At 35.5% G+C, this 27,791-nt stretch overlaps 1 protein-coding gene across 1 annotated transcript in view; it reads right to left on the bottom strand.

Annotated features, from left to right (window-relative positions):
• The window catches only part of LOC150077339 (U1 small nuclear ribonucleoprotein 70 kDa-like), a 230,287-nt gene that overhangs the window by 121,239 nt on the left and 81,257 nt on the right, over positions 1–27,791 (bottom strand). Inside the window, exons 5-6 of the mRNA XM_090385619.1 lie at positions 20,596–20,658; positions 8,723–8,804 (exon numbers count right to left, since the gene is read on the bottom strand). Of these exons, the coding sequence (XP_090241745.1) occupies positions 8,723–8,804; positions 20,596–20,658 (145 nt within the window). The remainder of the gene's footprint in view (positions 1–8,722; positions 8,805–20,595; positions 20,659–27,791) is intronic.

The raw sequence follows: 27,791 nt of genomic DNA, 5'->3' as shown, positions 1-27,791 counted from the left end.
CAACTACGGTTTAACATACCAGTAATTCACATGGATGCACACACTTACCTTGAGACTTTTCCATGCTTACTTGAGTCATGCACTAATTCATATATTTTACACTGAGTTTTTGGCAATTTCTCCCAAAGCTCACATGGCTTTAATATCCGTCTGAATTGACTAACCAGAATGTGCTCAAATTAACAGATGAGAGTTTATGGATTGGAACTTTGAAACCTATTCCACCACTTATGGATATTCAAGGTTTATCTTCTCCATAAATGCAATGCTATATTTGACTTTCCCTGCATCAATAATTCTTGAACCTTTCTGAATCCAGAGAGTGTACAGGGTGACCCTGATTAAAGTTAACCTATTGAAGTACATGTAGAAAAGCAACCAGCTATGTAATTTTGGAAACATTGCAGAACATATGGAAGTGATTCCTGAAATTAAAAAAATCAATTTGGTATAAGGTGGAACAGTATTAGTGATGGCAAAGGAAAATGCAGGGCAGCAAGCTTACAGAGAAAAAAATAAAACAAAAAATAACACACACCACTAGCCCATTCCTTCTAATAATTTGTTGAAATCTTTAAATTTATTCAAGCTACCCAACAATCCACAATACTAGGTGGAAGTTTATTCTAATCAATTACTCGGGCTGAATGAAAATTTTCACACTTCTGTTATACAACTATCCGTTTCAATTTGTTCCCGTGTGTGTGTGTGTGTGTGTTGTGCGACATTAAAAAAGTAAGGGTAAAATATAACAATAACTGCCTTTGATTTACTTAATGCTTTTAATATCTTACACACATCAATTAGGCCATCACACAGATGCACAGTTTCCAAATGCATCAATTGACAGCATCTCAGTCTTTCTTGATAAGATTTACCTTTTGTATCACCTTTCCAACACATTATGTTCTTCCAAACCTGTTTGCAGTATTCCATATGCACACTAATTGCTGCTATATACAATGGGATAATTACTACTGCCTTTGTAATCTCTGTATATCATTGTTAGAACTCCATGAGCTGTTCTAATAGCCTATCTACACTGCACAGAGAACTTTACATCAGGCCATACAATTATCCACAAGTCATTTTCCTTATCAACTACTTCAAGTTCGGTGCTACCAAAATCCAACACTTTGCATTTATCAGTGATTAACAAAATGCCATTTTTCAGTGCATCTGCCTAATTTATCCAGTTCTACTCCTTGTTGAAGTAGAATACATTGATTATTGTCATTAACATTACTGTTTACCTTTGCATTATTAGCAAACTTAGACATTAAACTTGAAATGCTTATCACTGGCACATGACCTGTATCACAAATCTAAGTTCGGTTATAACAATATTGTTCACAACAAAACTTTATATGTACAGTGCATTTTTTTTTTTAATTTTGCAAACAATATAAAATGGATGCAAAAAAAAAAAAAAAAAAAAAAGATTTGCACTTGTTTTGTCAGTCTAATATGCAGCTGACAATGGATAATTCTTCTTTAAATAGATTATATTAAAGAAAAATGTTTTTACAACATCAAATGCATATTCAAGAATAATACACAGGGTGATTATAATTGAAGTTTATCACTTCCGCTGGCTGTAGGTGGAAAACCATTAATGGTAGTAAGATAAAATTGGGTGGGCACTATTCAATGAATGCAGAAATGGGAAGTGCAAAAAAAAAAAAAAAAATTACAAAAATTGCCAGCAGGGGGAAATTGCAGCTGTATATGCCAGAATACAAATCCAGTCTCATCATGATTGTCACCAATGCTTCCAAGAGAACTTGGAATGGTAGTCCAAAAGAAGGATTGTGCTTTGTTAGTAAAGCTGATTTACCAGAATAGCAGCAACTCCACATCTGTGCTTAGGGAATAATGGCATTTTAAAAGGATTTAGGAAGAGATCCACTTTCTTAACCTGGCCTGTGCAACATAAAAAAATCTGAAGAATTGGGCACTTTATTTGTAGTGCACAGCAGAGGATGCCTCCCAGTCACAATGGCCATTGTTACAGAGTTCACCCTTGTTGAGGCAGCATTAAATCAATATTCCTTTCGCAGCACAATGACAGCTTAACATTACACCAATACATACAATACATGTGGGTGCAAAAGCTAACACAAACTGATCCACATCAGCATAAAAACCTTGCCTTGTGGCTTCTGGCAAGTATGATATGGCAAGAGAACAACATATGGATATAAGAGGTTCATTAACCCATTAAATGATAACATGAGTGACCAAAATTGTTGGGCATGGGAATTATCACTTCTAGGTGCTGTTAATGAAGTGCCTTTCCAATGTCCACATGTTTAAAATAAGGTTGGTAATTAGACCATTTTTCTCTGAGGAGATTTGAGCTCATGGTCCAGGGATGTGCACCATAATAACAGGTGTTATGCAATCTTCTTCTTCATGATCACAATTCCTGCTATTCAGGAGAGAACATTTGGAAACAGCCTTTTTTATGCAAGGTGGGCTCCTTGACACATTTGATGATGACAATTTCCAAACTCAATCCTTGTGGCATTTCATTATGGAGATCTCTCAAGAATATGATGTATCAAGACCATATCCAATCTCTGGATGATTTTAAGGGAAATATCACATGCGTATGTTGTTACCATTCACTGTAACATGCAACAGTTCAACCATGCCATATTGAAATTCCAACACAGTAGAAAAAAATGATCACCACACACTAAATAAACAACTACCTTCACATATCTAGCAGTTTATCAAAAAATTGCTATCAGTTATACATACACTACTAATTGCAACTTGTAGCCGATTCCCCCCACCCCACACACACACATGGTCAGCAGTGAAGTAATGCACTTTAATTGTAACCATTCAGTACATTTCTTTTTATGAGAGGTAGAGTTGTCAATTATCAATTACATATCTATCTCTTCACACAACTTAAAAAAAAAAAAAAAAAAAAAACACTAGTAATATTTCCTGAGTGATTTCCCTTTTCTTTTCTATTCCATTCAATGCAATTCACTATTCTGTAATTGTCAAATATTGTGGTCATAACGTAAAATAAATAAAATTTTGTTAACTTTCATATTCTAATGAAAGTTAGAAGAGGGTGACTAATAATGAGCATTCACATGCTCATTATTAGTCACCCTCTGCAAGCTCATAGTACTGATACATGAGTATTTCTGTGTTTGTTTGTGTTTATTTTTTTAGTTTAGTTAATATTATGGCTTCTTTAACACATTTATCACATTAACAGAGTGGCTGTTTTTTTGACAAATGGTTTTAATAGCTTTCAGATAATTTTCAGACTCTTTTATCAATTTACTAAAGTAATAACTTTCAAATAAAATGAGCAGCACACAGAAGAAATGTTCCCTAACTTTGAAAATTGTATCCCTTCCTTTCGGAAAGGATACAGTTTTAAGATATCTGATATCCAGGTAAGTATCAGAATTCTTCATTGCAACAAGCAGTCTGCATTTGCACAGTGTACTATGGAAACATAGTTTACCAGTTTCCCCATAACAAATGAATCCAGAGGGCCACTACTATTTTCAGCAACATGCTCACATATATATCTCAAGTAAAGCAGAGTTACAGGAGTGGCACACCTTCCATGAAGTGCACCAAAAGTGAAATTTTGCTTTATTTTATTATATTTTATGGCCAAACCTTTTCAGTTCCAACATAATTAACAATGCTAATTGCAAGTAAAACTAATACTCGGGGAATAATGAAACTGGCAATAATGTCACTCTGATGAGTATTTCAATTTTAAAAGGCTCTGGAATACTTATAAAAAGGCAAGCCTGCTTATGGATTAAATTCAAAAAATTTAAGAATTTAATATTGCTAATATACAACTATATTATATGTAAACAATTGCTACTAATGTTCAGGTGACTATCATGCTAGTTACACAAGGTCTAGTTGCAGCTCTAATTTTAGACTACATTGTTTAAAAGTAAAAAATGTTTATTAATCAAATATAACTTAACCACTAACCCGTCATAATATTACTACGCACACACTAAATATGTTCCAAAATAGCATAACTTGGTTGCTTCTGCATGTGCTTAAATATCTAAGTTGAATTTTAACTTACACTCATTACTCAAGGTGGGTTCAATTTCTGTTCTGTAACAACAGAAACATGAAAATGAGACCCGTTTTTAACCTTTTCCAGAGGATATATATATGCGCACACACACTTTGGTTGTGAATGCTGATGAATATATGTATATATTTTTCGAGATTGCTTCAAACAAATCAAACTTTCAAGCGATGCAACATTTCTTCCAGTACTGCCATCTTTTATCTGTGCTTTCAAATAATTATAGACAGTTTGTAACAAATGGCAGCAAGATAATATATTTTAAAAACAGAGAAGACCACACCTATCAGCCATTATTGCCCAATTTTTACTTACAAAAGCTGAAATTTTCTGGAATTCAAATCCAAACGTTAATGAAATTTAATCAAATAACATGTGAATAGATAAAGACAGTATTACATAAAAAAAAAAAAAAAGTGCAAAGAGGATTTTTTACAACTTTTGATTGCCAGTAATTTCATTCTGTTGGGCAAACTAGTCAAAATAAGAACAAATGAATATTTAAAACATTTATATACAAACGTTTCTTTTCTACAGATTTTCAATATTTCATGAAGACACACTAGGCATGGAATAACTTAAACTACATTCTTAACCCACTTATTACAACTAGAAGATGCAATTATTCATGATCTTACCCTCAAAGTTTTGAACCTACAAAAAACATATATATTTCATTAAACTGCATTGACCAGGAATTGAATTTAGATATTAACAAGAATTAAGCAAATGAAGTTTTAGTTATGAAATTAAAAATAATTTAATAATTACTTTTACTATAGTTGCCAACTTGTGGTGTGATAGTAAATAAACTTAGTGTACTGCCAACATTTCTTGGTTATTATACTACTTAGTTAACTAACTGTGGATGGTGAGTACTTTTTTCTTTCATTTTTGTGATTCTTCAACACACACACACACAAAAAAAGTAATATAAATGATAGATAAAAGAAAAAGATTACCATTTGGAACAGAAATTATGGGTTTAATTAATTAGCCCCTGAATGTTATTACCAATCTTACCAACATACCATGTTAGGAATTCTGTTTATTATGAAACAATAATAATCACTCGTTTTTAATTTGGTAATATAGGTAATCAGAATGTGCATTGGTAAATGTAAAGAGCCCTTCTCATCTTTAGTGTGACAGATTCTGTAATTAAATTGTAATGTATATTACTTTATACAGATGAATTAATTTATAATAAAATACACTGAAAACAAATAAACAACAGAAAAAGGGGTTTATCTAAAAACAAATTTTTAACCTACTTAAGCAGAAAAAGACCTAAAAGCACCTTTGACTAGTCACCAAAATTACCATTAAGGCTCCTACTGCACTGAAAAAAATAAAATAAAAAATAATGGTATAACTACTATAACAGCCTACACATCTGAACATACAAAGTGAACACCTGCAAATAAGCACATCATCATATAACTAAGGACAACCAAGAATGAGAGAGTCAAAACCACAAGGGTAGTGCCAGTTTCAAGTGTACATAATGCTCCTTTATGGGGAGAGTGCAGAGTTGTGCATTCTTAAAGAACTTCAATGGCAGCTGCACTTTAGTCTTCTTTTCAGGGCAGGACACAAGCAACAATAGAATTCAACATCATCTTCTCTTGCAAATATACTACATACCAATCATTTACACCAAAATTTGAAATGAAAAGGCCTAGAGTTTTGAAAGCTTCGGCTATGTCCTTGCAGTTTAAATATTATCAGCATCTTACTCCTCATCGTAACTTCTCTGCTTTTCTATTTGAACGAGGTCCTCATTGCATGTTTTTTTTATTATTATTATTTATTTATTGGAACTGATCAGTTCAATCATTCTCTTGTTGAATTTCAAACCCAATTTTCTTTCCAAAACCTTGAAGTGAAATTATCCATTGTTCTCTACTACTTGGTTCATACTCGATAGCATTCCCAAAATTCTTTTAAGGTTAGCATACTAGCCACCTGTAGTGCTGACTGCCTGTGTTATGCTTTCAATATGTAATGAAGCCATGACCCTTTCAGCAGTCTGTACATATGTATGTATAAACATTTTCAAGTCTGTTTCAAATAATATCCATAAATGTACGAAATGTCTTCAAATCTTCCAGTACAAGTTACAATAGATAACAAGAAAAAACCCTACTGAAAATTAGAAGAGAGAAATCACAATTATTAGCTTCTTATTTGAGCCTGAAACTGAAGACATTCTCTGGAATTTAGATCCATAAGTTCATAAAATTGAATCAAGTGATAAATAAATAAATAGATGTAGAGGATATCAAAAGTAATAATGAGCTTTTTAACTAGTTTTTTTAATTCTGATTTGATTTTCAGTTTCACTCTAACATTATGCAATCAAGTCAAATGAAAACAAATTAATGTTTAAAAGCATTTATACAAAGTTTTCATATTTACAAAAGTTATTCCACAAGCAAACTCACTACCAAAATGGCAGTGAGGCAGCAATACCTCCCTAGTTCTCATTTACTTCATCTGTATCCCCCTTTTCTGCCTAAGACCAGCTAACCCAAATTCAAGTGAAATATCCTTTATAAAGTTCCTTACTCAATGATGAGAATAAAGATGAGTGGTTAGTAGTAAAATCACTATGTTATGGGAGACCTAAGAAATGTCTAGCACACTAGTTGTAAAATAAGATGGACACAAGCAGGGAAAAAAAATAATTATATTGTCACCAAAGCCCATAGTGTGGTAGAATATCCCCGTGCATTGTCTAAAATGGGAAGAAAGAATGCATCTTACTTTTAAATGACTGAAGGCTGCTCCCCAAATAGAATGATTTGAATTTAAAACATGCACAACATACACCTGTTAACACTGAAATTTGCTGATGCATATAATTTAAAACTTAAATGCTCAGATGTTTGCATCAGTAGCATCATCCACCCCCATATAACATTTCCAAATGGAAATGTTAATGAATTGCTGATTTAGAATAAAAGGCTCATGATCAGACTACACAGGCAATTTTTGTGAACTCATCACATAACCTCTTAAGCATACTTGTGATCATTAAGTATCTAGGAAGATATTCAATCCAAACACTTAGAGCCTATCTATTTCTAACATAACTAGTGCCTTACTCCTATACATTTTACACATTCTAAAGAGTTTTGGTTTTACAGTTTCCAACTGATTTTTCAAGGTGGTTCTATGGTGTCTAGATCTCACTTTGAGATTTATCTAATTCAGGACACACACAACTTAAGGTGGAAAAGTTAACTTTTTTGCTGTTTCCTCAGCACTTCCAGTTGTGTTTCTGCCCCACATTGACAGAGTTCAAAGGTTAAAACTAATCAAAAAAGACAATTTCTGACAAACCATAACCAGTGACAAAAAAGTAATGATCAACTGGCCAATGAGGCTGTATGCCTCTAAGGTGTGGCAGCCACTAATAATACTCACTGTAATGCAAATAGAAGCAGGTATGCCTGTAAAAAAATATTATAGGCAAAGCAGCTTTAAGCAAGGTTAATCCCCATTTTGTATTGCCACCCCAAAGTAACTTAGCACAGTACCAAATATTTATAGAGATTATTGAACGGTTACTTATGTATTTGTGATATGCCAAGATTCCACAAAACTACATCCTACAAGATAGGAAGAGAACCCATAACAATTTATCTTCATTCTTGGGATACTTTCTTAGACATAACAGAAACACTTAAATTTAACACTACTGCATTAAAGATAAATTAAAATACAATGATATCATATAATACCTACAAGCCAGATTTCCAACTGAATGTTTCACTGCGTTATTATTGCCCCAAGTATTTTCTGAAAATTTCATATTACACTACATCACTTTTATAGATTTACAGTTTTATTAAAATTTAATAAGAAAAACAACCAAATTACTTAATGATGACAAGGGAAGGGAAAGTAACGAATGGAGGACAAAAAACAGCCAAGAAGGTTGAAAAAAATTAAAGGAATCTTAATTTTTTTAAGATTCCTTTTCTTAAAAGAATTCAAGAGAGGAATGTGTAATTCTGTAGTGTGTGTGTGTGTGTGTACAAAATGAGAGAAACATCCTTACCAACCACCTTACCATATATATACAAACCAAAGTATCCTCTAGTTTAAAACAGCAAGAGTTTCATTACACTGTAGTGGACACCAGCCGCATCATCAGGCTGTGATGAAATATAAGACAGAGGACTGATTATACTCTTCTTACTACACAATAAGCCCTATATTGTTCCTCTTCCTAAAATGCAACTATCATTCAATAAGCCTTTTATAGTAAATATACCATATACTATAATTTTTTAAAATATAATCCTGCTAAGAGTTAGCTATAGGATCATATATTATCTCCCCTTATTTAAATATTTAATTCCTGGATTAAATTTCAGATTAATAAGATAAGAGAAAACTAAAAATATTCTTTACATTCCCCTAAAAAAAAAAAAAAAAAAAAAAAGGCACTTTTTTGGAACATGTAAACTGTTTCATTGAAAAATATAAAATTAACCACAGATTATTTGTACAATTAGGTTTAGTTATTAAATGGCGTGTCTAACGAAAGCAAAATACTTAAAATTTATTACTGAAACTTGAAGTAATAACAAAATTTCCAATACTTACAATGCATGTCACGTTCATGCTCATATTCAATGAAAGCATAACCACGAGGTTTCCCAGTGTCTTTGTCATGAACAATTACTATCTGATAATAAAAATTATTAATAGTTTATATGTAAAACAAGTTGAGATACTACATATAAAAATACAAAAACATACTGAAAATTAACCCCAGTTCCTTAATTAATGGCAGCACTGTGCAACATGATGCCCATGGGCGTCATGACACCTACAAACAAGTACCACCACCTTTTCTGAGAATGAGCTTGGAGGAAATGCTAGGATGCAAGCATCACAAATTAATTAACCTAAACTAAAATTAAATGTTTTTAGTATTTAAATTTCCCCTCTTTCTCTTGCCTGTGCTACTAAAATAAAACTCTAACTACTCAAAAAATTTGCACAAACAAAATTATTAAATAGAGTCAAATGAAATTCATTTAATGAATTGTATTTCTCTAAAGATTAACTTTTTACATGGAAAATGACATAAGAAGCAGTGAAGTTATATGTGTGAAGTGAAGTGCAGCCATTATCAACCCACTGCAGGATGGAAGCCTCCTCAACAATTCATGCTGAGGGAAATGGACCATAATCTGCCACGCTGGTCCAGTGCGGGTTGGCAGATCGACCGTATTCAGCAATCAGGGGCTTGAACCCCGGTCTACTCAAAGAGCGTGTGCTACTGCACTCCCGCTCCTGCCCACTCGGCTACGGAGTACACAAACACACATGAGGCAGCAATGAATTTCCCACACTGGTGCAATAAAAAGAACACAAAGTGAAGCAGTTCAAAAATGGCAGTTTTCACCTTGGGAAAGAGGAATAATTCCACACATGCTGGATCAGGAGAGCAGGGTGGATGGTTAATCTGTACAATGCTACGTTTCATCAGAAGTATCTTCACAATAAGTGTGGGAGAAGCAGATGCATTGTTGTGTAACAAGAACCAACTCCCCACCTCTCTCTGTCTCAAAATTCCAGCCTCACCTGGGAAATGTGCTTTAATGGTCTTTGAAGCATCTGTACATAGAACACAGAATTGACTCTTTCCCCTTCAGGTGCAAATTCCTTGTGAATCGCACTATTTGCTGAAAAACATGATCAGCATCGCCTTGATCCCGGACTTCTGTAAATGAAATGTTTTGGCCCTTGATTATTTAAGTCCACTGCATACTGAAGCCTCATCTCTGGGCCATACTGAAACACCTAACTCTCATCTCCAGTGAAAATAGTCGAGAAAATTAGAATTGTCTTGAAAAGTCTGGATGAAGTCTTCACATGATGACATCCTTTAATGTCCTGCTCATCTGCGAGACACAAATTCTGCACAGACCTTCCTTTTCTTTAAATCTTCATGCAGAATTTGACAAACCATCTCCTCATTCACATCCAACTCATTAGCCTTCATTCGGAGGGTCAAACAACAATCTCATGCCACAATTTCCCAAACCTTTGCAACTCATATCCTCATTTTGAGATGTTGCTGGATAACCACTTCTTGGCTCATCACAAACACTCTCACGTTCATCTTTAAAAAGCTTACACCAATCAAACACACTGGTACAACTTAGCATTTCATCACCATAAACGGTTTTTAATATTTCATATGTTTCTGTTGCAGAAAATCCCAGTTTAAAGCAAAATTTGATATTTTTGTGATATGGAACCCTAACAGTACCAATGAACCTGGTTATTACTTGAAACCTGTCAGTCCCTACTGGACGCTATCTGTTGGAGAAAATTAGAACTAAAAACATACCACTTCTGTTTAATTTCAAACTCACTGAATATGACTGCAACAGCACCAGTCTGGGAACTTTATTGCCACATCTTGTTTTTTATGTGCTTCTTTTGGGAATTATTAATTTTTAAGGCCTCCACCTTAAAAATATATATAAGGCACCTGGCCAGTCAAAAGGGTTGGACAATGCTAATTTATGGTATATTATTCAGTATGCATAGTATATTAAAAAAAAAAAAATTAAAATATCCTATTTTTTTTTTTTTTTTTTGTTAATACAAAAAAAAAAAAAAGTTTCAGTTTGCATGCTGGGTAATATAGCAAAGATATGATGGAAGTGAAATTCAAATGATTAACATCCTGGTAGAGTTTTAGTAGATATTTGACCATTAATAATTAGGACACAGACAATTTAAGGTAGCTAAACTATGACTTTGCTACTAAAAGTAAAATTTTGTTGCTGGAAAATACAGGTGGATGAGACCCCATATATGTATCTGGCAAAGTTCCTTTTTCTAGTTGGAAAATGAACAAGACCTGTTTGCATGGACAGAGTGAAGTTGTATTTTGTAACTTAGCTCCCACTCTTTTACGGTTTTTAAAATGTAATAAAGACACACTGATCCAGCAGCATAAAAGACAGCCACTAAGGCCTTACTCCTTTAATTCAAATGAACGGTGATCCATGCTAATAACAAACATCAAAACCTTACGTTTTTATTATAAAAAATACCAGAGAAAAAAAAAAATTTCAAATAAACAGAATTATTTTAATTAACAGCAAACAAGCATTTTACAGTAGATCCTTTTTATCTCTAAGACAAAGTGAGACATGATACAGTTACCAAAAATTCAAAGTTACTGGATAAACTAAATTGTGAAAATAAAGTAGGCCTCATTAAAACATTGTTCTAACATATTTTAACACTAAAATTAAATAATTTTTCTTTAAAAATAGTTCTAGCTTCAGTACTGTTATTATATTATACAATAAAAAAAAAAACCTTGTATGCTGATTTTATTTAAAACTTCATTAAGAAGGGTCAACTGCATTTTCTTCATTTCTTTCCTTTTAACAATATCCTGGAAGATTATTTACATAATAAATCTTTTATCTTTTGCTTTTTGAGTACTACTATTTATTCTTCAATGTTGTTGTCATCATTTTAGCACTCATTATCTTCTTGCATTTGCATCAGATAAACACAGCCTATATTGCTTTCAACTTCTACAAAATTTCCATATGAAAATATTTGGAAATTCCCTAAGTGTAAATTACAGTTTCTAGCTATCACCTGAAATATTTACATGCATTGCATCATTTATTTTTAGGAAAACCCCAACTGTGCATAGGTTGGAGAGGTTAAGAAGATGAAAGAAAATATTTGTTGAAATTAGACTTGAACTTCTGTAGAGTGTAAATTTCAGGAAACAAGCATGAAGGAAGATTGCTCCAGAAAACAGAAGTTGAATGAATAAATGAGGAGGAAGAAGAAAGGCTGGTTCTGTGAGTTTGAAGTTGGACAGTAAAAAGATGTTGACTGGCTGTAGCACGTGTTCTGACTGCTTTGAGAGAGAATTATAGAATTAATTTCAGAAGAGGTGTGATGGAAGTATCTATAGAAAAGGCATGCAGCAGAAATAGAATGTCTGTGATACAGAGACTTGTTAATTAACCTAACTGCCCTCTTTTGAATGGAGTCTAGAAACCTGAGAAAGATATGGGGCACTGCTCCAGATGTGGGGACAATATTTTTGTTCCCACATCATTAGTAGAGGCATATGATGCAAGAAAGCAAGCTTATGCAGATCAGCTAAAAAAATAAACGCTTCTCATTTCATCCATCCATTTGCTCCAAACGTTTGTCCAGCTCTTCCTTGAATTTATTTAAGCTATCAACTTCCACAACAGGTAGAAGTGTGTTCCAGAAAATAACTACTCACTGGCTAAAGGCAAATTTCCACACATCCATTCTACAACTGTCTTTTCTCAATTTCAGTTTATGCCCATTCAGGTTTATAATCTGAGGAAAGAGGAAGAATCCCATCAGTATTGAGCCTGCTGAAACGATTCAAGGCCTCATACACCTCAATCAGATCACCTAGCAAGTGCCTAGTCTCCAGGTGCTGCAATTTGCAATACTTAAGCCTTTCTTGGTAACAGCGCCCCTTTGTTCCCTCACCAATCTTGTTGCACCATGGTAGGCCGGATTTGAAATTTGCGCAGAGTGAACATCTGTTTGGAAGAAAAGTAACGCCGAAAGCGAAAGAGTAAACCCAGTTTTTTTTGATGCAGAAGAAGCAATATTTGTAATGTGCTTATGCCAAGAGAGATTAGAAGTCAGAGTAATCCCCAATAGAGATATATGATCTTGCCTAGAAATCGGAATGTCATCAAAGATAAGCATAGGAGCAGAAGAATGTTTATTTGCGAGATATAATACACGACTGAGTTTTAGAAGGATTGAAATCAACCAAGTTTTCTTTGCCCCACTGGAGAATTACCAGGAGATGAGCATTTAAGGAATTGTTAGTGGATATTTGAGAAGTTGAAGCTGTTTGAGCAGGGAAAGGTTTCTCAAGCTGGAAGGTAAAATGTAATGTGCTAACATCAGCAAATCCATGGATAGGATTTCCAGTCAAATGGAAGAAGGTCATTAATATTCAAGAGGAAAAGAGTGAGAGAGGAATTGAACCCTGAAGAACACCAGCATTAGTGGAAAAGTTAGAAGACAGAGAGCCATCTACCATCACCTGCAGTAAGTGGTCAGAGAGAAAACTGGATACCCAATTACAAAAAACAGTTGGCAAACCATAAAGTGGAAGCTTATTTACCAAACATGATCAAAAGTCGAAATATCAAGAGCAACTGCTTGAGTTTTGTCAAACTTTCATTGAATCTGTCCACAGATGGGTGGACTGACACTGACAGAGTCTATATGGCGATTGTTGATGATGGAAGGTTTCTAGATAGTTAGAATTGGCGATTAATTGATTTCTGCATTACTTTAGAAAGAGTAGCAGTAGATGAATTTGACAAAATATGGTATAGAGATTTTAAGCCAGAGAATATCGAAAAGAGGAGATTCCAAATTACCAAGTCTCTGATGGAATATCAGAAAGGACATATGCACTAGTACCACCTTCGAAGCAAAGGGAATCATAGCACAAATAATCTGGACAATTGAGATGAGCAGCGATTGAGTCAACAGATACCTGGGGTTCTGTCAGAAAAAGTACACGGGATGGGGTTTGGTAGAGTGTAAGTGGAAATGGAATAATTGATATTAGAACTTAGACCACATATATTTGTGAAATAAACAAGGAAGTGCTTGGGAAGTTTGGATATTTTCACAAATGAGTTTGTTCTACTGGTTTGACAATTAATGGTGTATTCAGTAGTGAGAAAAGGTGGAGGGGGAGGACATGCCGTATGAAGTTGTTTTTTTTTAGTTAGTTGTTGACGCATCGGCTTCTGTGGCCATAATGCACCTCCCAAGGTTTTTTTGCAGTACTCTGATCCAAGCCCGATGCGGGATTTGAACCCGCGACCTTTGGGTTGCCAGACAGTTACTTTACCCACCCGGCTAGCCCGGTCGGCTGCCGTATGAAGTAATGAAATTTTTGGATATATTTTACGCATGGTAAAAATATACCCAGCTTCTTGACATAACATGGCCTTGACAATACCCCCCCCCCACCACCACCACACTACTCAGACTCCTTCCAGTCACTATCTGGCAAAGTAGAAGAAGCGAAGCTTCCTAGAGAGTTACCAATAGGGTCAGTCTGGTGCACTAACTGGCGGCCGGCTAGTAAGTACACCGTTTATTTTGGGGGGGGGGGGGGTTGCTAGTTATCTCACATATTTGTATTTTGTATGGAAATGTGTGCCAGCCTCCTGAGGAGACCTTGTAAACCTTTCTGAGTGTGGAGTGAATACTTCTGGAAGGGATAGCTGCCAGCTATTTTACAGTAGCTTGGACAGAGTGCAACACTGTGGACTTAACGAAGATGTAAATGAAAGGCAGATTCAAAATAGCTGGGGTCTGCTTTCATTCTGTTTCAGATCAAACCATCACAACAATGTGAATGCCAGGATCAATCATCAAGGGGCCCGAATCATCCACAACTGCAGCCTACCTACTACACAGATTTACAAAAGATTAAGCTCATAACTAATAACAAATGCACTAAATGCTCAGTTACTGTATATCTGATAATATTGCTAGCATATATGCAGTTACCTGCAGTCTCGTGTCTGGTGCACTATGATGCTATCCTTATAAACAATTACTGCAATTGTGCACTTATGAGTCCTGTAATCATTGAGTATGAACAGAAACAAACAAAAGTTTTAGTTTGGTTATCATTTCAGAAGTCTCGAGTATGCTGCACATTATTCATTCTCAGTTTTCACAGTTTTAGTTGAACAACAGTTTGTAGATATGCTTTCTACCATGTGGTTCAGATGAGTGAAAAAAAAAAAGAAAAAAAAGAAAGAAAAAAAGAGAAAAAAGTGAGGGTGCCGTGGAGTGATGAAAAGAAGTTATGGATCATGGGATCAATTTCACTTTAAAGTGCTATTATTTGAGAAATATCACGGTTCAGACGATTTATATACTGATGGGAAAGAGGCACCAACTCTTATGCAATTGTGGATGGGGAGTGTATAACATACTTGTGGCAGTGAGAAACACTGTTGCAAGCTGGAAAGATATAAAGCAAGTCACCACGAAGGATTGTTGGAGAAACTTTGTTTGCAGTTTGTCCATGACAACAAAGATTTCAAAGAAATGCAAGCAAATGTCACAGAGGATATTTTAGATATGGCAAAACGCCTTAACCTGGAAGTTATGAGAAATTATGAAGGTGAAAAAGATAACAGGAGTCAATAGAGGATTCCGATCCAATGTTCAAAGAAGCAATAATGTTACCAGAAGCCTTCTTGATGTTAGTTTACTATAAGATTCTTTATGATGAAAAGAAGGTAACAGCTTTCTTTGCATGAATTTTTCAAACATGATTAGTTTTAAGAGTGGTTCCTAACCAGTGCACCCTAGAACATGTGTGTGCTGCAACCATTTTCAAGCGTGATGCAAAATTTGGTAAAACACCACTGAGTTCAATGGCAATATCATTTAGGTGTGCCACGAATATGCATCTTTTATCTTCAAGTGTGACTTGAGCAACAAAAGACTTGTTTATCAGGTATGTACAGAAATTGCATTTATTCATATTTCTTTAAAAAAAAAAAAAAAAAAAATTGCAATTCTTCAGGAATGTATTTCGGCAAGTTATGCAAGTTTATATGGGAATTTAATGTTCAGATAGAATGCATTTTGTTGACCTAGTTTTCCAAGAATTGTACTGCATATATTAATTAAGTGTTAGGTGTATTCCTAGAGATTCAACTGGACCATTAGAAAAACAGCTGAAAAATTTAGAATCCCTTCTCTAGCACACCAGGATGGAGGGAGACGGTAGTATTGTTCCACCCATTGCCTTTTCTCATCCTTGCCATTCTTGCAGAATGGCAAGGATGAAAAAAGGGCAAGCATGGGCAAAGAAGTGGTTTTTTTTTTTTTTTTTCTCTCTCTCTCTCTCTCTCTTTATGTAAACCCCAAACACGAGACGTATTAGAACCTATAGTACTTAGTACGGTGCTTGGGTTGCAGGTTGAGAAGACGAAAGAAGATATTTGTTGATAAGAAGAAGAAGATATTTGTTGACTGTAATTTTCAGGAAATACGTATGAAGGAAGGCTGTTTCAGAAAACAGCAGTTGAATGAATAAACAAGGAAGATGAAAAGTTGGTTCTGTGAGTTTGAAGTTGGACAGTAAATGGATGTTGGCTGGTGGCTGCATGTGTTCGGACTGTTTTGAAAGAGAGAGCAGGAATTATAGAAGCCAATTCAGAAGAACAGTGCCCATGGAAGTATCTGCAGAAGAGGCATGCAGCAGAAACAGTACGTCTATGAGACAGCGATTGGAGAGACTCTGTTAGAGATGAATCATTAATTAACCTAACTGCCCTCTTCTGAATGGAATCAAGAAGCCAGAGAGAGGTTTTGGGGGCACCACCCCAGATGTGGGAACAACATTCCATGGCAGGGTGGATTTGCGATTTATACAGAGTGAGCAGTTGTTTGGAAGAAAAGTAAAGGCAAGAGCAAAAGAGGAAACCAAGTTTTTTAGATGCAGAGGAATCAATATTTGTAATGTGCTTGTGCCAAGAGAGATTACAAGTTAGGGTAATCCCCAAAAGAGATATATCATTTTGCCTAGAAATCGGAGTGTCACCAAAGATAAGCATAGGAGTAGAAGAATCCTTTTTGCGAGATATAAGGCAAGACTGAGTTTTAGAAGGATTGAAATCAACTAAGTTGTCATTGCCCCACTGGAGAATTACCTTAAGATCGGCATTTAAGGAATTGGTAGCAGATATTTGAGAAGTTGAAGCTGATTGAGCAGGGCAAGGGTTCTCAAACTGGAAAAGGGAATGCAATCTGCTACCATCGGCAAAACTATGGATAGGATTTCCAGTCAATGGAAGGTCGTTAATATACAAGAGGAAAAGAGTGGGGGAAAGTGGAGACGTTAGAAGACAGAGAGCCATTTACCATCACCCTCAGTGAGTGATCAGAGAGAAAACTATATAACCAATTACTAAAAACAGTTGGCAAACCATAAGATGGAAGCTTGTTTAGAAGAACTTTATGCCAAACATGATCGAAAGCCTTTGAAATGTCAAGAGAAACTACTTGTGTTTCACCGAACCTTTCCATCGAATTAGTCCATAAATGGGTAACATAAGCCAGAATATCACCAGTGGATCGATTGACACTGACGGAATCCATACTGGCGATCGTTGATCAGACGGAAGGTTTCTAGGTAGTTTAAGAGTTTGCGGTTAATTGATTTCTCCATTACTTTAGAAAGAGTAGAAGTAATTGCAATGGGACGATAATTGGATGGGAGGGATTTGTCACCCTTTTTAGGAACTGGCTGGATATGAGCAAATTTTCAAGCTGAAGGAAAAAACACCTTTGGAATAAGAAAGTGAAAAAAGGCGGCAAAGAATAGGAGTAAGTTCAGGAGCACAGGTTTTGAGAACAAGTGGAGAAATACCATCAGGACCTGGAGCTTTCTTAGCATCAAGATTCATCAAAATCCTTCTGATATCCTTTTGACGGAAGATCACAGGAGACATTGAATGGAGCGTGTTGGGAATGGTGGGAGGTGTTTTACCAAGATCATTAATACATAAGCTGGAAGAAAAATGGGATGCTAGTAGGTCAGCTTTATCATTGGCTGCAGTGACAACAGAACCATCGGGTTTGGACAGAGGTGGGAGCAGAGATGGGCAAAAGTTGTGGCCAATAGCTTTGGCAAGAGACCAGAATGCTCGGCTACCATTAGGGCAAGAAGCAAGTTTTCTACTCTTAGCCTGTTCAAACTCTAGTTTGGACTGATTAATAACTGCTTTACAATTGTTGCAAGCTTTGGTGTAGGCAGAAAATGAAACTGAAGAATTAGAAACAAGCCAATATATGCAACATTCTTCTCTTGGACAGCCTTAGCACATTTATTGGAAAACCAAGATTTAGATGAAGGACGAGATTTTAAAGTGGAGTGTGGGATAAAAGATTCCATTCCTGCAAGAATAATTTCACTGACACGATCTGAGCAAACGTTGACATCAGAAGTTTTGAAATAGTAATCTGACCAAGGAAAAGAAGAAAAGAAGTCTCGCAGGTCATCCCATTTTGTATTCTTGTAATGCCAAAAAACACGAGGTTGGGAATAGCCATGAGATAAAGGTTCCTCTGGAGAAGAGACAATCACCCAAGTTGTGATCTGAAGTGCCTAAAGGAGCTCTCACTTCAACCGTGTACTTAGAAGGGTTGTTTGTGAGAAAAAGATCAAGCGTATTGGCTGTATGATTAGGATTGTCTGGTATTCTTGTAGGTAAATGAACAATCTGTGCAAGGTCATTAGTAATTGCAAAAGCCTCAGCATCTCGACCAGCTGGGTCGGTGTGACTAGAAAATGGAAGCCAGCTGGAGCTGTGAACATTAAAATCACCAAGAAAAATTACCTCACTGTTAGGAAAGTTGGACTGGAGAAATTCAAGTTGCAAAGAGAGGAAGTCAGAGCTCCAAGTGATTAGTGGAGTTGGGAGAACGGTAGAGACAACAGATGAATTTGACACAATGAGGTAGAGAGATTAAGCCAGAGAAGATCAAAGAGAGGAGATTGACAAGTCTCTGACAGGGAATATCAGAACGGACATATGCACAAGTACCACCTCCGAGTCGAAAGGAATCATACAGCGAATAATTTGGGCATCTGAGATGAGCAGTAGTTGAATCAACCGATAACTGAGATTCTGTCAGAAAAAGTACATGAGGTTTGGAAGACTGCAAGTGGAAATGGACATCGTTGAGATTAGAATTGAGACCACGTATATTTGTGAAATGAATTAGGAAGTGGTTGGGAGGTTTAGATCTTTTCGCAGATAAGCTTGCTCTATTAGTTTGACAATTCATGGTGTATTCAATAGTAAGAAAAAGTGGGTGGGACATGCTGTATGAAGTAATGAAAATTTTGGATATGGCGTACACATGGTAAGAATATACCCAGATCCTTGACATAACGTGGCCTCGACAATGCCCCCCGCATTCACACTACTCGGCCTCCCTCCAGTCATTATCTGGCAGAGTAGAGGTAGCAAGATTATACACTAGCTGATCCGGAAGCCTCCTAGAAAGTTACCAATAGGTTTGGTCCGGTGTACTAACTAGCAGCCGGCCTGCAAACACCGTTTTAGAGCTGTACCCTCGAAATGTAAGGAATACTGGATCTCGCCACGATGTTCATCATAACCTCAAAAGTCATCAGTCATACTGCATGATGGAAGAGACGGGAAGAGTTTACTGGAACTGAGCTCTGGAGATTAAACATGGGTTCCACCACTTCAAGCTTCCAATAAGCAAAGTCGTGGAATTGCACCAGTTGATGAGAGTCATCTACCACCTAGTATTGCCTTGTAACACAGAGGGGCGGCATTCCTCCATGTGGTGTGGGCACCACACCTCGACCCCTGCTTACGTTGGTTCACTCCTGGGTGGTCACCCACCATGTACTTGTGCATGGAGATTATACCCAGGATTACTAACAGTCCCACCATCGTGAAGGTGCAAGCAGAGGATTTGGCTGCCACAGACCATCCATACTTTGCCGAAATTCGGGTCCACTTGACTTGAGTGTCACCCGAATATCAGTTTCATCAGCGTTTTAGACTCCCAGGTAACAAGTACAGCTTGTCTGGCATATCTGAGAGAATGTTTGGGACAACCTCAAGGACCTATAAACAATGTTTGTATACTACACTGAAAGAAAGAGAGGTCTAGATTTGAGTCCTGTTACATACCTGAAGAATTTCTAAAGGCCTCTTCAAGTTGGACTTCAATTGGAGGAATCCTACTCCCTTGAGGAGTAGGGTTCCCCATGAGTTATTCCTAGGCTTTCATCCTACACAGCATGAAAATATGCCTGTACACACTTATACAACTGAAATCCAACAACAATGAAACATAGAAAATAAAACAGATCAGAAATTACCCCCACACCTAGACAGCAAATATACTCTACCAAGTTAACTGTCAATGTGACAAGTGCTATATTGACCGGTTACTAGAACTTTCTCATGTACATAGATATTTTGTTTCTTTGTATTTCGAAACTACCGTATAATAGGACTTTAGCAACAATGTAGGCACCACTCTTTAACCAAAACTTTCTACCGTTAATCGCTGATGAAGGTACAGAGTTGTACTGAAAAGTTTGATTTACCTTTAATGTTATGTTTCAGTTAAGCTGTTTTCCAAAATAGACCAGTTAATCGAAGCAGAGTATCCTTACATCATTATTTATTGCTTTTGTTGAAATATGCCCTTCAATGACTACATTATAAAAACAAATTATTTACATTATTTTAGTATAAATGTAAATAAATTATTTACATTACAAAGCAGAAATAAGTACTTTTTACGAATTACAGCTAAGCTAAAATGGCCATAGAAAAATTTAAATACCCAAACATGAAAAGGTAAATAAATAAAAATACCTTTTTAATAGGTCCATATACTTCAAATTCTCGGCGCAGTTTGGATTCTGATGTATCGTAATTCTGAAATTGATATTTAACAGGTAAAGTAATCAGTTTAAAAAAAAATAATAAATAAATAAAATAATCAAAATTGATAAAAGTACTTTAAATGGCTACTTAAGCAATCTGTGGATATACCAAGAGCCTTCTCACTCAGAGATTGAAAATGATGAAAAGGCTGCCATTTAGATGAAATCTGCAGGAGCCAAATTACAACAATGTTTAATTCTTTGAAAGCAAAATGTTTTTCTGATATCAGATAACAGCAAAAACAGGATACATTCAAGCTGAGAAGACACTCAAAATTACCTCACCCTCCTTTTAAACTAAGTATGTTAAATGGCCACAGGTTTTTATGTGGCTCAAACTATGCATTGATATTTTATGCATGTGATCTCTACTGAAAATATCAAATAAAAGCCATTCTGTCATCATTAACCATATGGTGCAAGAAAGTCCCAAGGTTTTTGCTGAAAAAAGAAATAATGATAAAATTAAATAAATGAAATACAAACTGTTTCCCTCCTTAAATGGATAACTAACCATTTGACCTTTAACTTAAGCCAACATGTCTGTAATTGCTCGTCGCCTTTTGATCCCTTTTCATGAATTGTTAATACATTTGCACATTTCCAGTCCATAGGGACCTCCTCTGAATCCAAGGATGCTCTCATAATTATGACTAAGGGTTTGCTTACCTCCTTTGCTTCCTCCCTTAATATAATTGGATAGATTCAATCCACTCCAGGTGTTTCTTTATTTCTATCTTCAAATATTTCTCCTCCATTTTCCTTTTTAGTTATCACAAACTCATTTAGGTCCACATCAGAGTTCGACGTGGCAGATAAAGCTCGATCTGCCACCAGATACTACACAGATCAAATTCTTAACTGTAGGAATAATTTTGGCTGTTTAGCGATGGTTTCAGTATGGTCAGTGTTAGCTTAAGAGAGAAAATTGTTATCATAGTTTTATCCAAGTTCAGAAAGAAATTAAGCAATTTTAAATATTCAGCCAAATCATCATGTTTCTCACTGATCTTGGCCACTGCTTTTCCCAGATTTACAAACTAGAGTAAAGGTGCGAGGAGCTTAATATCATCTGCATACATATAAATACCATCTCGGTCATTTAGAAATGGGATTAAGAGAGCCATGAAGAGTAGACCAGACAGGACTCCATCTTGTGGAAACCTTGCAGTTGTTTTTCTATTCAAAGATCCTTTTGTGATGTGGAAAATAATTGATCTGCCCCTTAGAGAAGATTATAGAAACTGAATATATTTTCACTACAGAAGGCATTTTCAAGCATATTAATTAAAAGCACTGACATCTAAGATGTTTAAGGCAGACTGGACATCAGCTGTTGTTGTTGTTGTTGCTTGGGTTTTATTGGCGCATTAGCGACTAAGGCTATAATGCGCCAAAACCTAGTCATAAAAAGTAAAATTTTCAGTGGCCTAACAAATTAGGTCACCAAGTCAGAGTATAAAAACAAGTATAAACGGTAAAAGACAAATATCAGTAAACAAGTAACATTAACGAAGTAGATTTTTTAAATATGAGTAAAATGGTTTACTGATTTCAAAAAGCTAAAAATAGCAGACACATGGTCATTGTCAGATAAAATCTGACTGAGTGTATACGGCTCAGTCAGATGATTAAAAGCGGTAAAACGGATATTACTAAAATCTGGACAATCAATTAAAATGTGTCTGATAGTTAAAATTGTGCCACAGGACTACTGGACATCAGCACAGACAACTGCAAATTGAGAGAGAGCCTAAAACTCATTTAGAATTTGAAATAGGTCCTATTTGGAAAAGCATATGAAACTGGTCAGGTATGTGGACTAATATCTGTTCAGATAAGATTAGTAGTACGACTGTTTTTCTAGAATTTTTAAGAGAATTCAGGTTGTAAAAACTGGTCTTGATGGCTTAGCAGTGAGGGAACTTTCAGCAGAGGAATTATAGCATAATTATTCTGTTTTTTTTTTTTTTTTTTTTGCAGGTTTAGGGGAAAACTTGATTAGCAAATATATTATTATATATAGCAAGCAATGGGTCAATTATATATTGACAGGCATTTCACAATAAAATATGGCAGATTGTAGAATCCCACTGTCTTTGACAGCTTGAAGAAAACTAATGACATCAATTAGCTGTTGCTTAGTGATCACGACTGAAGTAAATTAGTTCTGACTGAATGGGTGTCAACCCACACAACCACTGGAATCACCCAGTAATTCAGCAGGAAGCAAGCTACGCAGTCCATCCACATTTAAGAGTCAGAAGGATTGAGTACTGAATTTTTAGTAGGATGGTGAGGCAGCTTGCCATCAGTCAGTCAGTATCCTGTTGGTATATTTCTTGATATATGTGTGGTTTCTCTCTATTAAACACTGCTTGTTTAATAGAGAGGGATAAACACTTTCGAAGCAACATCATGCACACCAACCTATAATGCTACATTTTATTGTAAATTGCCTGTGGATATACAGTATTAAGATTTAATTTCCTAGGATTTTACTATTAATTAAACTACTTAGTCTTTTTATATATCACATCTTACCCTGATGCTTGTCAAGATAAACTGATGTTAAGAGCATATTAACTCTGATTGCTTTAGCACCTGGAAACTATTATTTTTTTACATATTAATTAATCAATCAATGAACAACATAATTAGTTGTTTACTTTTAGTATTAGTAATGGCCATATGGGGCAAGGAAGCCTAAGACTTATGCTTTCAAGTAGACTGTGGTCAGATGGCAGGTTTGATATCTTCCATTGCTTGTGAAGCACTTCCTTTTGCTGAAAATTCTGAAAAGGTTAGAGAGAAATTATAACAACCTCTGCAGCAGATCCTACACCAAATCTAGCCAGCAGCTGACTACAGGTTTCAATAATTCTCCAAGGAATACATTTAGCTTGGAGACACCTTTCAGGTTCTAAAAAGGTAAGAGATATAATGAGCCTTTTATTAAAGGTGGTAGGTATATGGAAATTTCAGAAGCTATAACAGTATTACAAGGAGATGAAATAGATCTCAGGTGCATCTACACTGCATTTAGTCAATGAAAAAACCAAGTCAAGGTGATTAGTATCTCTTATTGGACCTTCATTAACAACAGAAATTGCAGATGGAGACAGATTGCTTAAAAAGAAGTCATGAAGACCTTAAATTGTGGAGCAAGGTTGATGTCTCCACATATTAGACGAGCAACTAACTTGTGAAGCACATTGAGTATCCAACTTGACACACTATTGCAAGGGCTTGAAAGGATGCAGACTCCAACTATATCAAGTAGGTTGCTGTTCACTTTAACAGTGACAATCAGTGTGCTTTATATAACCATATGGCTGTGAGATACTGTTACAGTTAACCGTCGGGGATCACCGGTTAGAAAGCAACACCTCCTCTGACAGATTCTAGAGTTTTTGACAGTGGTGTAGCCTAGCCTGCAGCTATATCATATATCAGCTATTCTTGATGGAGCCAGGTCTGTTAGGCAGACAATGTCAGCAGTGTCAGAAAAAATTCCATTCCAACATATTGAGCTTATTCCCAAAGTTTCTCACAAACTGATAATTTTTTGGGTAGCGAGAGGACCAATTTAGATCAGATTATTTCTGGCCAGGTTAAAGGTATGCTTTTCACACAAACTCAGCATGAAAGTCACCAGCATAGGGATTGCTGTGCAATTCCTACACTCGTGACTTTTGCAGCAACATCATGCACACCAACTTATAATGCTACATTTTATTGTAAAATGCCTGTGGATATACAGTATTAAGATTTAATTTCCTAGGATTTTACTATTAGTTAAACTATGTAGCTCTTTTTATATATCACATTTTACCCTGATGCTTGTCAAGATAACAAACTGATGTGATGTTAGAGCATATGAACTCTGATTACTTTACCACCTGGAAACCATTCTTTTTTTACATATTATTAATCAATCAATGAACTACATAAATATTAGTTGTTTACTTTTAGTATTAGTAATGGCCATATGGGGCAAGGAAGCCTAAGGCTTATGCTGCCCCATCAAAAAAAAAAAAAAAAGTAAAATAATAATAATAAAAGAAAAGGAAATAGACAACTTATGTGTGTCCTTCTTCCCATAGGTAACAACCCATCTGACCTTTGAATTTCCCCAAACTGTCAGCATCTTCCACTCATGTAGTAACTTATTCCAGTAATTTATAACTCGCTAGCTAAAATAAAACTTCCTGCAATTCAGTGTAAACTTCTCCCCTCATAACTTGAATTTATGGTCCCTAGTTCTAGAATCATAGTACTTAGTTTTCAAGCTATGCAAAGCACATATTCAAAGTCTTTCCTCACATGGATGCCCTTTTGCCGATCTTGCCAGGTGAGTTACCAGTCTTTGGATCATAATGGTGAGCCAAATGTGATCTTTGTTTGTTTGACAAAAATCCACACACTTTCCATAAAGAGACCCTCTGTAATGGCCTTAACTTACCTGTTGTGCTGAAATTTAAGAGTAAAGAGTTGTCCTGGCACAGAGGTTGATAAGGGACAGTCAGGGTGTTCATTAAGCCCCGTAATGAAAGAGAATGATGGACATGTGCTGCAATAGGTCCTTGATAACTTGCAGTCATAGAGGCATCATGCAAACATTAGTCACTTGTCGAGATGACTATTCCATGATACTGGAGGTTTCTTGTACCACAAACAGGTAGGACAATCATCAAGGTCATGTTATATGGTGGTTGTTGTTATTTTGTTTTTAGGAGCATTAGCAACTAAGGCCATATTGCTCTGGGGATATGTGGTGGTCATTCCCTGACCTTTCTGCATTCTCCGTATTTGGTGGTCATGGGCTCGAACCCCGGTCTAATCAAGAAGCGTGTGCTACCCGCCTCACTACAGAGGCACCCATGTTATATGGAGTCACTTCACGTTTATTGTGTATAGGTACGTGCTATACACTACAAGGATCACACCTTCTCTAGAATGCTTCGTTATCATGAGTCTCACATTTGTCCAGCCAGATTAATAGAGTTCGTGGATTTAAATAACATGACAAAATCATTACCACCTTAGAGTAATGATTTTGTCATTGGACCCTAGTTCATTGAAGATGAAAATGGTAATAACTTTCTGCTAATCAGCATCAGACATTCTGACTCCATTTTCGATGCCCTGGAAGATTTGCTACATGCAGAATATCCAATCCTGCAATTAGTGATTTCACCAAGATGATGTGAGATGCCATACAGCCATTCATTCTACAGAGTGTAATCCACCAATATTCTGGAAAATTGTCACTTCGTGCTGCATGCCTTTCATCTGACTTAATGCCACCAAATGCATATGTTTGGAGAAACAAAAACATATTTCTGATAGATGTAAAAACATTTATTCCAAAACATCACTGCAAATCTCACCAAATGTCTGGAACATTCTGATTGTCAATGATTCAAATACATTACTGTTCATTAATGATAGCCATCAAACATTTTCTTTACTGATAACTTAAGTATCATAGCCAAAATATAATTGAATCCATATTTTACTAAAGGTTATTTCATTTTCACTACTATTAATTTTGGGCCATACTTAACATGTTTTTTGCTACACACTTTTTTATGGGTATTAAAACGCACACATTCACACACAGAAGAAAATAAGCCAAACAATCATAGTCAAGAAAAATTTAATATCCCAATCATAAAATGGTTCTGTAACCCACCAGTGGTGGCACCTTGTTGAATAAGCTCACTACTGAAATACGCATTAATTACAAGTGTATCTGTATAGCTTCCCTGTATAGCTCTTGTATAGCTTTTGTTGATCTGTATAGCTTTTATCTGTATAGCTTTTGTTGATCTGTATAGCTTCCCAAATGTACACACAATCATATTCAAATAATTAAGTCACCAGGTAATGTTTATGCAGAGAATGAGAAACGTGCTTACAGATGGGGTACTGTTCCCTGTACTATCACCATTTTCTTCCACTCTATAAACTGCAGTTCTCGTCATATGGTTAATAATAAAATTTTTCTTGTGTTAATTATCTATTGACACAAGAAAATTGTGGCCTATTCCTTATTTCCTACTTTATGCACTTTAACGAAAATTAGATTTCCTGTAAACATATCTCATTTGGAAGTGTAGGATAATTATAAGAAATTGATAATTTTGAAATTAACTTTAAGCACTGTTTAATATTTAAAGTACAGCACAATTTAGAAAAAATAACTAGAGTAAATATTTAAACCTATTTCATCTATTGACAGCAAAATAGTAAAAAAATCAAATAATAAAATTGGTTAAATTTTATTTTCAGCCATAATGCACTTCAGCTTATGAGTGTTAAAGTTGTCCCCCGATATCCATTTTATATCAATGTTGAACTGTATTTATAGTTTTCTCCATAAAGATACTTCACAAACAGCACTACTTTTCATAAGATCGCAATCTCACATTTTTTTCTTTGTAAATTATTTATTATTTAAGAGGATGCATTTTGTCAATACTAACATAATCTAATAAATAAAAATAAATTGGCTGAAATTTTGAGAGGAAAGCACTGTCAATGCAAAGTTACAAAAAATTATGAACATCCACCGTGGTTCATACGGTGAAATTCTTAAATAAGAGTTGGAAATTATGTTGAATAAGTTAAAAAAATAATAATAAAAGATGGGCTTTAAAGTGTCAGATACACTCAGGAACACTTCATGCTTTTATATTTGATTTGTTGCAGTAGATTGATTTCTATGGATAACTCACATTAACCTCTTGTATGCATTCACAAATTCTAGACTATATGGTGCCTTCACACAAAGACTAGTCTTTCTGTGAAGTTCATTCCATTTTTTTCCACTCTAAAAAATGTGCAGGATGTGACTGAATGGTAAGATATCTGATCTTTATCAGTTTTCCAAATGTGCCATAATACAGGCAGTTCCCGCTTTATGAGTTCCCAGGTTTACGAGTTTTTCCCACCCCCAAGTATAAACGAAATCGAAAATATGAACATTAATTGCAAAAAAATTAAAGTTAAACATTCATTGTTTTTTGGTTATTCATTCCAAGACCTCAGAAGTTTAAATTTTCACTATATAACTAAGCTATTTATCTCTCTAAAATGTCATTTTTATAATGAAAATTG

Source organism: Mastigoproctus giganteus, chromosome 12, assembly GCF_048544385.1.
Source record: "Mastigoproctus giganteus isolate SK-2022 chromosome 12, ASM4854438v1, whole genome shotgun sequence".
NCBI classification, from domain to species: domain Eukaryota; kingdom Metazoa; phylum Arthropoda; class Arachnida; order Uropygi; family Thelyphonidae; genus Mastigoproctus; species Mastigoproctus giganteus.
Note: the sequence above shows the minus strand (reverse complement) of the source record. Positions and strands in the feature narration are given on the sequence as shown.